A 12,826-nucleotide genomic window follows, 5' to 3' on the forward strand; every position below is an offset into this window, starting at 1 on the left:
TTTTCAGTGTCAATTTTAAAAGAATATAGTTTTTCTTGCAAATAATTTCTACAAAAGAAAAATTTTCAAAATTCAAAATATTTTACCAGCTTTACCCCAGAAAACCTGATTTTGCAACAAATAAAAACAAATGATGCCTTATAATATTTTTCTGAGTTCCAGCAAATGATATGACAGAATCAACACAAACCAGAAAAACACAAACAACAAAACAGAAGTAATAACTACACTTATCAGCCTGCTACCTAAATATTACTTATAAGGAAAACTACCTTAAAAACTAGGGTATAGTCATGACCGTTCACTTAAGTTCTATAAAGTACATATTTTAAAAAGGAAGTCATTTTTATTTCATCCCTATAAAATACTTTCCTCCAAGATGCTTGGTCATAAGTTGTTTACCTTGCCCATTTCCAGTATTGTCAACATCAGCCAAACACAAACAGCCTTGATCAAATTCTTCTTTTTCTCCCAGAACAGTAGACCACCAATCACGGGCTTTAAATAAAGACATTTTCGTTCACTCTAAAAAGAAAGCATTTATTTATAATAAAAATCCACTTCACAAAAAAAAAAATCCACTTCACGCTATGATTTATGAATTAATTAACTCAAGGCATACATAGCAAACTAAACTTAGACAACTTTGAGAAAAAACATTGTATTTAACTCTAATTTTTTGTATTTTGTAGATATATGTGAAACCACAAATCCAAATGAGTGGAAACAAGCAGATATTTTGCAATGCCATTGGAAAGTCAAGCTGAGAAATTATACATTTATGTTGGGTCAATTCTCTCTTCTGGAACATTTAGTAGACAACTGCACAAAGTAACAAACATTCATTGGAGGATCAAGATTCAAATTCTACCAGCACCAGTTAGCACATAATTCCTAGGCAAAACACCTAATTTCCCTCCAGTTTGGTCATTAGAAAGATTGCAGCATCTCCTTTCACAATGAGTTGTTGAGAAAAGCAAACGGGATCAAATCCATCAAATGACTAACACTGGAAGGGGTACATTACAGGTACTCAAAAAGCATTCACTCCCTTTCCCATTTCTAATTATAGAAAGGAAGATGGTAGAGGAAAATTCACACCAAAACACAACAAGGCAAAGTGGGTTATAGGTCTATTTATACCACTGATTACCCGTGTGTCCTCATGCAACCCACACAAACTCTCTATGCTTTGATTCCTCATCTAAAATAAGGATATACCAGCCCTCCCACTGAGTTATGGATGTGGTGGATATGTAAGCCCATGAACCTTTTGAATTTCAGTACAAACATCACATACCCTGGGATTCTATAAGAATTCATTTTTCTAACATAAATGAAGCTTCCCTTCATGCTACACTGATTGAAATGATAGTTAGGATATACAGTCAGTTCTCTTCATTCAAAGAAGCTCTGTTCTATAAGGTTGCAGCAAACACTGAATTAGCAAATACTGAACCATTGCTCCTAAAGGAAATACAGGGTCGGGGTCGTGCAAGCCTCTATTCATGACATTTTTACCAACCAATCAATACATAACTTTGTGTTTTGTGTCTTTCTGTTTAAAGGTACTTTATTTAATACATTGCTGGTTGATTAACATTGAACCCAAAGGCCAACAACACTATGACTCATATTTGAAGGAAGCTTATCTACTACATGTATTTTCTCCATAGGATACATCACAGCCTTCCTGTGCTTAGGAATATTAGACAGCACTTCAGCATTACTTTGGGGAACCATTTTAAACAGCAATATCACACACACCCCCCAAACCACAGAGATGTGGAAAACATGGCACTAAATAGACTACGAAACAGATCCTTGTTAGTATGAGAGCTGAAACAAGAAGGCAAGAAGGCAGAGACTCGCTTTGTTTGATATCAGGTGGGAACATGCATATCAAGTCACTCGAATTTTTTACAACTCTGTGCACAACCATGAATGACCCAAAAAGCACAGTGAATATTGATTTGGGGATTACAAATAAATTTTGGTGAGTGGAAAAACTCACAAATATCGAATATGCAAATAATGAGGACCACGGTAACTTTTTAAAATGTAGATCAATCTGCTTCTTAAATTAGGCCTTCCACATAGGCTAATCCTAGAAACCAAGGTTACTTGTTTTCATAAAGTTGGCCAAGAAATTAGCTGACAATAATGCAGTGTTGAAAAGTGCAGACTCTGGAGGCAGTCGGTATAAGTTTGAATCCCTGCTCCACCATATACTAACCATGCAACCAGGGGCCAATTACTAAAAGAACCTCTCTATACTTTGGCTTCCTCATTTATAAAATAAAGGTAAGAATGGTGTTGTAAGGATTGAATAAAAACAGTAGAGTCAACCTACAAAACGGGAGAAAACATTTGCAAATCACGTATCTGAAAAGGGTTAAGATACAGAATAAAGAATTGGTACAGGGTTTTCTAGGTGGCGCAGTGGTTGAGAATCCGCCTGCCAATGAGGAGGACACGGGTTCAATCCCTGCTCCAGGAAGATCCCACATGCCGCGGAGCAGCTAAGCCCGTGCGCCAAAAAAAAAAAAGAATTGGTACAATTCAACAACAACAAAATTTGAATCGGCAAAGGACTTGAATAGACATTTCTCCAAATAAAATAGACAAATGGCCAAGAAGCATATGAAACGATGCTCAACAACATCACTAATCATTAGAGAAATGCAAATCAAACCCACATTGAGATACTGGATGGCTATTACCAAAAAATAATAATAATAAGCATTAGCAATGATGTAGAGTAATTGCAACCCTTGTGCACTGTTGGTTCCTACAAATGCAAAATGGTGCAGCCCCTGTATAGTGGTTTCTCAAAAAATTAAAAATAGAAATTACCATATGATCTAGCAATTCCACTTCTGGGTATACATCCAAAAGAACTGAAAGCAACTTCTTGAAGAGATATTTCTACAACCATGTTCACAGCAGCATTATTCACAATAGCCAAAAGGTAGAAATAACCCAAGTGTCCCTTGGCAAATAAGTGGATAATCAAAATGTGGTATACACATACAATGGAATTTTTGTTGTTGTTAGAGCAGCACTCTTTTTTTTTTTATTGAAGCATACTTGACTTACAACTTTGTGTTAGGTTCTAGTGTACAGCAAAGTGATTCAGTTATACACATATATACATATTATTTTTTCTATTCTTTTCCATATAGTTTATTACAGGATACTGAATATAATTCCTTGTGCTATACAGTAGGGCCTTGTTTATCTATTTTACACATAATAGTGTGTATCTGCTAATTCCAAACTCCTAATTTACCCCCCCCCTTTCGTAACCATGTTTGTTTTCCATGTCTGTGAGTCTATTTCTATTTTGTAAATAAGTTCATTTGTATCATATTTTAGATTCCATATACAAATGCTATCATATGGTATTTGTCTTTCTCTGACTTACTTCACTTAGCACGATGATCTCTAGGTCCATCCATGTTGCTACAAATGGCATTATTTCATTCTTTTTTATGGCTGAGTAGTATTCCACTGTGTATATATACATCTTCTTTATCCATTTATCTGTCAATGGACATTTAGGTTGGATCCACTTCTTGGCTATTGTAAATAGTGCTGCTCTGAACACTGGGGTGCATGCATCTTTTTGAATTAGAGTTTTCTCCAGATATATGGCCAGGAGTGGGATTGCTGGATCATATGGTAACCCTATTTTTAGTTTTTTAAGGAACCTCCATATGGTTTTCCATAGTGGCTGCACCAATTTATATTGCCATCAACAATGTAGGAGGATTCCCTTTCCTCTACACCCTCTTCAGTATTTGTTTTGTAGACTTTTTAATGATGGCCATTCTGACCCATATGAGGTGGCACCTCATTGTAGTTTTGATTTGCATTTCTCTAATAATTAGCGATGTTGAGCATCTTTTAATGTGTTTATTGGCCATCTGTATGTCTTCTTTGGAGAAATGTCTATTTAAGTCTTCTGCCCATTTTTTGATTGGATTGGGTTTTTTGGGTTTGGGGGTGGTTGTTTGTTTGTTTTGATATTGAGTAGTATCAGTTTGTATATTTTGGAAATTAAGCCCTTGTTGATAGCATCACTTACAAATATTTTCTCTCAGTGCACACGTTGTCTTTTCGTTTTGTTTATGGTTTCCTTTGCTGTGCAAAAGTTTATAAGTTTGATTAGGTCCCATTTGTTTATTTTTGCTTTTATTTCTGTTGCTTTGGGAGACTGACCTAAGAAAACATTGATATGACTTAAGTCAGAGAATGTTTTGCCTATGTTCTCTTCTAGGAGTTTTATGGTGTCATGTCTTATATTTAAGTCTTTAAGCCATTTTGAGTTTATTTTTGTGTATCGTGTGAGGGTCTGCTCTAACTTCATGATTTACATGAGGCTGTCCAGCTTTCCCAACACTTGCCAAAGAGATTGTCTTTTCTTCATCATACAATGGAATGTTATTAGCCTTATCAGCCTTAGAAAGGAAGGAAACTTTGACACATGCTATAACATGGATAAACCTTGAGAACTTTATGTTAAGTGAAATAAGCCAGTCACAAAGACAAATACTGCAGTTTCCACTTATATGACATACATAGGGTAGTCAAAGTCATAGAGAGTAGAATGGCAATTTCCAGAGTTGGGGTAAGGGGGAAATGGGGAGTTTTTGTTTAATGGGTACAGAGTTTCAGTTTTGCAAGATGAAGAGTTTTGAAAATTGGTTGCACAAAAATGTAAATGTACAATATTACTGAACTGTATATTTTAAAATAGTTAAGATGGTAAATTTTATTTTAGATATATTTTACAATTAAAAATAAAAAATGAAAACTTTTAATTTAAAAAAGGAATACAATAGTATCAGCACAATACTTGGCACATAATAAACATTCAATAAACATTAGACATTGATATGGCTTTTACCCTTTTTATGTTTTTTTTTAACCTGCATTGAAGGAAAAAACCAAATGCTCTTCAATGTATGACTGGTTAAACAAACTATTGTACATCCACACCAAGGAATAAAACTCAGCAATTTTTAACTTATTTTTTACTGAACTTTAGTTGATGTAAAATATATGTCACAGGTACACAATTTTTAAAGTTTATACTCCATTTATAGTTATTAAAAAATACTGGCTATATTCCCTGTGCTGTATATATATCCTTGTAGCTTATTTTATACATAATAATTTGTGCCTTTGAATCCCCTACCCCTATATTGCCCCCTCCCTTCTGGTATCCACTAGTTTGTTCTCTATATCTGTTAAGTCTGCTTCATTTTTGTTATATTCACTAGTTTGTTGTATTTCTCAGATTCCACATGTAAGTGATATCATACAGTATTTTTCTTTCTCAGACTTACTTCACTTAGCATAATACCATCAGGTCCATCCATGTTGCTGCAAATGGCAATATTTCATTCTTCTTTTATGGCTGAGTAGTATTCCTGTGTGTGTGTGTGCAGCCATTCATCTGTTGATGGACATTTAGGTTGCTTCCATATCTTTGCAATTGTAAATAACGCTGCTATGAACATTGGGGTGCATTTATTTTTTTCTGAATTAGTTAAAAGTCCACAATTTTAAAAAATGAACAAACAACAACTTGGTTGGATCACAAGGGCATTATGCTGAGTTAAAAAATAAGTTACATTTTATTTTTTTTCTTTACTTCATTATTTTTTATTGAAGTATAGTTGAGTTCCAATATTATTTTAGTTTCATAGTGATTCAGTATTTTTACAGATTATACTCCATTAAAAGTTTTCTTAATATTTATTTTTTTAATATTTAATACTTTTTAATATTTATTTATTTAGGCTACGCCAGGTCTTAATTGTAGCATGCAGGGATCTTTGTTGCGGCAGATGGGCTCTTCGTGGCAGCATACAGGATCTTTTTTTTTTTTTTAGTTGCAGCATGTGAGATCTTTTAGTTGTAGCATGCATGTGGGATCTAGTTCTCCAATCAGGGATCGAACACAGGCCCCCTGCATTGGGAGCTCTTAGTCTTACCCACTAGACCACCAGGGAAGTTCCAATATACTCCATTAAAAGTTATTACAAGAAAATGATTCTAATTCCTTGTGCTGCACAACTTATCCCTGTTGCTTATCTAGGGTTTTTTCTTTTTTTAATTAATTTATTGGCTGTGTTGGGTCTTTGTTGCCGCGTGTGGGCTTTCTCTAGTTGCAGAGAGTGGGAGCAGCTCTTTGCTGCGGTGCACAGGCTTCTCATTGTGGTGGCCTCTCCCGCTGTGGAGCACTGGCTCTAGGTGTGCAGGCTTCAGTATTTGTGGCACATGTGCTTAATAGTTGTGGCTCATGGGCTCTCGAGCGCAGGCTCAGTAGTTGTGGCACACGGGCTTAGTTGCTCCGCACCATGTGGGATCTTCCCAGACCAGGGCTCAAACCTGTGTCCCCTGCATTGGCAGGCGGATTCTTAACCACTGTGCCACCAGGGAAACCCTAGGGGTTTTTTTTAATTGCAGTATAGTTGATTTACAAAAAGTTTGCATTTTAAATAGTTCCATTTCTATAACATTTTCAAAATTACAAAATTAAACTGATGGAGAACAGATCAGTAGTTACCATGGTTAAGAGAGGCTGTGACTTTAAGGGATTAGCACAAAGGAATTTCTTTGAGATAACGAAAAAGTTCTGTAACCTGACATCAGTGGTGGTTTCATGGGATAAATTTTATTTCTTAGAACTATATTCACCCCTCCCCCAAAAAAGTGTATGTAATATAAAACCTGGTGAGATCGAAATAAGATGTATAGTTTAGTTACAGTATTGTACTAATGTAAATTTAATGGTTTTGATAATTGTACTTTATCACTGGGAAGCCACTATTTTTGCAACTTCTATGTGAAATCATTTCAAAGGACAAGTTTAAATAAATAAACAACAGAGAGGAAAAAAAGAAAGAAAATTCAATCTAAGGCCCTCTCTTTATGCTAAAAAAGAAAGTCAGGTAAAGGCAAGGTGTTGATGAAAGTGAAGGAAAAACATGTAGCAGGTAAATAAACTTATCATGAGTTTTAACATGTGGGAGAGTTTCTGAAAAACATCTGCATCATCTGTTATTAATAATGGCACTATGTAAGCATACAAATTGCCAGATGACTAAACTTCAAATCTCACAGCAAGTATTCAAAAATGCAATAAACACTTCTATTATACTTTTATTGGATTTTTTGAATTTGAGAGGGAAGTAACAGTACTTAATAAATGCCATCTATTCTCATTATGTAATCAAGAAAATTGTAATATGCCACTGGACTGCCACAATGAAGACACATCATCCTGTTGCTGCCTAGGGCAGAATATTATGCAAATTCAATACTATTCAATGATTCACTAGGAGGACTCACAACACTCAGCATATAGTCATCATCATGGCTATGATTTATTACTCAAAAGGATAAAAAGCACAATCAGGAAAGGGAAAAGGTACATGTATCTGTAGTTTGAATATAAACACACGATTGCATCCAATGAAAATAGCTATTCTATGAAAGTGGCCTTAAAAACCTTTGTTAGTGAACAAATTTTTTCAGCTTGCTAGAATAAAGTGAGGGGAAAAAACCTCCAATGTGAAAAACTAACTCTCCAACACGGTGTGTAAATGGAACTGTTCTACATCAAGCACTAATTTCTCATGGACTTCTATCATAAAATTTAATATCTATTTCTATTAACAAAATACCACTGACAACATTTAGTTCCTTCTTGTTTCTCCTGCTTTATCAATTTCTCCTTAGTCACCTACCACTTCATTAGCTTCTTAAAGCCCTCCTTTCCTAGATTGTTTAGCTCCTTGCTACCCAAAGTGTAGTCCCTGGACCTATAGGTCAGCATCACCCAAGAGCTTATGAGAAACACAGAATCTCAACCACATCCCAAAGATCCCCAAGTGATTCACATACATCTTAAAGTTTGAAAAGCACTAGTTGAACTGACACCTGATAGCCTAAATGGATGTTTTCTTAAAGCAATGCTCTACTTCTCTTCCTTTTTCCTGTGACCTCTGTCCCAGTTAGTTACCTTCCAAAGCTCAAAAAAAAAAAAGACTCACTTTTAAAATCAAGAGCTTCAACAGCTAGAAGGTATCCATCAATCAGCTGGTCCTCTCATCCTGTAGATTATATGACTCCCCTAAATCACACAGCTAATGGCAGAAACGCCTCTGCATACCCTCTCCCTGGTCTCCAGATTCTTGTATTGTTAGGCTGTCGCTGCCTGCAATTTAATATCCAAAACACTGAAAAAGCATGGGTTGGTAGAGGGATTTTTTTGTTTTGTTTTATTAAATTTGTACAGCAGCTGTGTGCAAATAAAACACACCTACAAAAATTTCTCTTTGCACACAGCAGTTGTATTCCTAGTAAGCTTATATGTAATCACTTTTATACTTGCTCTTAAATATGTCTTAAAGACACTGGAGCACCTTAATATCTAATGGAAATCTGATAAAATCTTTTGATAATATAGGTATTTCTCCCATAACCATGTGCTACACAATTTAAAGTTTTAGCGAATTCCACTTCTGGCATGACATGTGAGAAGCTCCATGGGCCCACTTCCCAGTGAAATTGTGAAAATTATTTTCTAAAACAACCATTTAAAGTCTCTGGAAATTGTCCTAAGAGCATACAGCAAATAAAGAAACATTAAATATCTAAAACCCAGAGAGAACAGTAAGAGTCTGTAGTATTTAAACTAAGACTCACTCCTCCCCATACTCCTAGCTCAGCAAGATGGAAACTGCACTCCAGACTGGTACAGCCAAGAACCCGCTCCTCGCAGCTCCCAATCAGAGAACTGTTCTCCCAAGAGGGGCAGGACATCAGCATTTTTTTGTCTTGCTCCCAGCTATCTGTTGCTGACTACAGAAGAAATTGAAAATTTAAATAGACCTATAACAAGTAAAGAAATTGAATTAGTAATCAAAAAACTATCCATCTACAAAAAAAAAAAAAAAGACTAGGCTCAGATGGCAAATTCTACCAAATATTTTTTTTAATTAACGCCAATTCTTCACAGACATCTCCAAAAGATAAAAGAGGAGGGATTACTTTCCAACTCATTCTATGAAACTAGTGTTACATTGATACCAAAACTAGACAAATACAAGAAAAGAAAACTACAGACCAATATCTCTTACAAATATGTATGTAAAAATCCTCAACACAATACTAGCAAAGTGAATCAAGCAAAATTAAAAGAATTATACACCATGGCCAAGTGCAATTTACCCCCAGGGATGCAACGTTAGTTTAACTCCCAAAATTAATTAAGGAAATGTACCAAACCAATAAGATAAAAATCAAAAGCCACATGATCATGTCAACAGAGTCAGAAAAAAGCATCTGACAAAATTCAAAACTCTTCCATTGTAGGACTTCCTAGGTGGTGCAGTGGTGGAGAGTCTGCCTGCCAATGCAGGGGACACGGGTTCGAGCCCTGGTCTCAGAGGATTCCACATGCTGCGGAGCAACTGGGCTCATGCGCCACAATTATTGAGCCTGTGCTCTAGAGCCCGTGAGCCACAACTATTGAGCCCATGTGCCACAACTGCTGAGGCCCATGCGCTTGGGGCCCATGCTCCACAGCAAGAGAAGCCACTACAACGAGGAGCCTGCGCACCACAATGAAGAGTGGCCCCCACTCGCAGCAACTAGAGAGAGCCCATGTGCAGCAACGAAGACCCAACGCAGCCAATAAATAAATATAAATTAATTAATTAATTTAAAAAAAAAACTCTTCCATTGTAAAAACACTTGATGGAAAAATTTTTCACATGTTGAGGTATGGGTAAGTCATTCTGGCTTATATATGATTTAACTTAAACTTTATGCTAAGTAGAACAGCCTGTCTTATGGCCTGTCAAACATGCATTGTACATCTGCTTTAACCATTAAAGAAAAGAGTGCATTTAAAAATCAAAATGGAGGAACTGTGGTTCAGGCATCCAAAATGCAGCCAGATGTTCCTGAATCACTGAGAACTTGAATTTTCTGAACTGCATCAAACTCAATGACACAAGCAGCCGTTTTCAAAAGAATATCTGCTAACAGCTGCCAACTGCAACTTTATAATCTCAAGGTCTTTCCTCACAATTATGCAACCATTTCAAACTCCAACCAATCCTTGCTTAACAAGCACCGTTACTTCTTGCCAGCTCCAATCCTAATTCCTGAAGAACAGCTAATGTAACTTCGCGGTTTTTGCCTATACAAGCCTCCCCCATTTTGTAGTCCAGTGGGACACAATTCAAGTGCTTCTTGAACCTGTCTCCCAGGCTATATTCCTCAGTTTGGCTCAAATAAAGCACTCCTATTCTTATTATAGATTGTTTATTGATTATTTGCATCTATATTCTCAACACTAGGAATAGAAAGGAACTTCCTCAAACAAAGAACATCTATGCAAAACCCATGGCTTATATCACACTTAATGGTGAATGACTGGATTCTTTCACCCTAAGATCAGACACAAGACTAGGATGTCCGTATTCACCACTTCTTTTCAACATTATACTGGAGGCTTTAGGTCAGGCAAGTAAGTAGAAAAAAGAAATTAAAGGCTTCCAGATTGGAAAGGAAGAAGTAAAACTATCTTTGCTTATAGATGACATGATCTTGTATACAGAAAATCCTCAGAAATTCAGTAAAAAACTATTAGAGCTAATAAACAAGTTCAGCAAGGTTGAAGGATACAAGATCAATATACAAAAATCAGTTGGGGCTTCCTGGTGGCATAGTGGTTAAGAATCCGCCTGCCAGTGCAGGGGACATGGTTCGATCCCTGGGCCGGGAAGATCCCACATGCCACGCAGCAACTAAGCCCTGGAGCCACAACTATTGAGCCCATGCGCCTAGAGCCTGTGCTCTGCAACAAAAGAAGTCACCACAATGAGATACCCGTGCACTACAATGAAGAGTAGCCCCCTGCTCTCCCCAACTAGAGAAAGCCCACATGCAGAAAGGAAGAACCAATGCAGTCAAAAATAAAATAAATAAATAAATAATAAAAACAAATCTTTAAAAAAAAATCAATTGTATTTCTAAGCATTTGCAATCAACAATCCAAAAATAAAATTAAGAAAATAACTGCATTTACAATAGCATCCAAAAGAACAAAATACTTGGGAATAAAAGTAGCAAAAGATGTGTAAAATACATACACTGAAAACTATCAAATATAGTTAAAAGAAATAAAAGAAGTTCTAAATATATAGTAAAGCACACCACATTCATGGGTCTGAAGACTTAACATTTTAAGGTGGCAATACTTCCCTAACTGATCTACAGATTCAATGCAATCCCTATCAGATTTCCACATGGCTTCTTTGTACAAATTGACAGGCTTATTCTGAAATTCATATAGAATTGCCAGGGACTCAGACTGGCCAAAATAATCCTTACAAAGAACAAAATTGGAGGACTCACACTTTCCCATTTCAAAACTTACTACAAAGCAATGGTAATCAGGACAGTATGGTACCGACATACAGATAGACAACAGACAAATGGAAAAGAAATGAGAGTCCAGAAATAAACTCATATATCAATAGTCAGCTGATTTTTGACAAGAATGCTAAGACCATTCAATGGGGAATTGCAACAAGTGGTTCTAGGACAACTGGATAGCCACATGCAAAAGAATGATGTTGGACTGTTACCTCAAGCCACATTAAAAAATTAACTCAAAATGGATCAGAGACCTAAGTGTAAGCTAATGTACAGCTAAAACTGTAAGACTCTTAGAAGGATTCTTAGAAGAAAACTTAAGACTAAATCTTCGTGACCTCAGATTTGGCAGCAGTTTCTTAAATTTGACACCAAAAGCCTGAATAACAAAAGAAAAAATAGATAAAATAAACTTCATCTAACTTAAAACTTTTATACTTCAAAGAACACTAACAGGAAAGTAAAAAAGATGACCCACAGAATGGGAGAAAAATATTTGCAAATCATATCTCTGATAAAGAAATTGTATCTATAATATACAAAGACTCTTATGACAATAACAAAACAATTTAAAAATGGGCAAAGGATCCAAATATATATTTCTCCAAGTAAGACATACGAATGGCCAATAAGTGCATGAAAAGATGCTCAGCATTATTAGTCACCAGGGAAACACAAATCAAAACTACAATGAGATACCATTTTGCACCCACTATGATGGCTAGAATCAAAAAGTCAAACAGAAACAAGTTTTGGCAAAGATGTGGAGTTTTCAGAAACTTCATACACTGATGGTGGAAATGTACAATGGTGCAACGACTTTGGAAAATGATCTGGCACACTTAAAAATAGTGATCACATGATCCTGCAATTCTACTCCAAAGTATTTACCCAAGACAAATGAAAACATAAGTCCACATAAAAACACAGACGTGAATGCTTATAGTAGCATTACTCACAATACCTGAAAGGTGGAAATGACCCAAACGCCTATCAATTAATGAATACATAAGCACAAAGTGGCATAGCCATAAAATAGAATATTAATCGGTGATAAAGAGGAACAAAGTAACTGATACGTGCTGCCACATGGATGAACCCTGAAAACATTACACTGAGAGAAAGAAGCCAATCACAAAAGACCACATATTATACGATTCTATTTATATAAAATGTACAGAATACACAAATCCATAGAGTCAAAGTAAATTAATGGTTCCTTAGGTCTGATGGGGAGGAGAAGACAGGAAAGTTATAAGTAAAGGGTACAAGGTTTCTTTTTGAGGTAATAAAAATATTCTAAAGTTTACTGTGGTGCAACTGATGGTTGCACATATCTGTGAATAGACAAAAATACATT

The 12,826-nt window shown here is 35.9% G+C and overlaps 1 protein-coding gene across 10 annotated transcripts in view; it reads right to left on the reverse strand.

The window, feature by feature from the left end:
- BBS9 (Bardet-Biedl syndrome 9) overlaps positions 1-12,826 on the reverse strand; it is a 452,928-nt gene that overhangs the window by 433,317 nt on the left and 6,785 nt on the right. For 9 of the 10 annotated variants that reach the window (XM_057732077.1, XM_057732081.1, XM_057732080.1 and 6 more), the window contains one exon: positions 403-525. In XM_057732077.1, coding sequence (XP_057588060.1) covers positions 403-514 — 112 coding nt within the window. In that variant the 5' untranslated portion in view covers positions 515-525. The remainder of the gene's footprint in view (positions 1-402; positions 526-12,826) is intronic. The other variant, XM_057732085.1, reaches the window with a different exon arrangement.

The sequence above is a fragment of the Hippopotamus amphibius genome, chromosome 4 (assembly GCF_030028045.1).
Source record: "Hippopotamus amphibius kiboko isolate mHipAmp2 chromosome 4, mHipAmp2.hap2, whole genome shotgun sequence".
NCBI lineage: Eukaryota > Metazoa > Chordata > Mammalia > Artiodactyla > Hippopotamidae > Hippopotamus > Hippopotamus amphibius.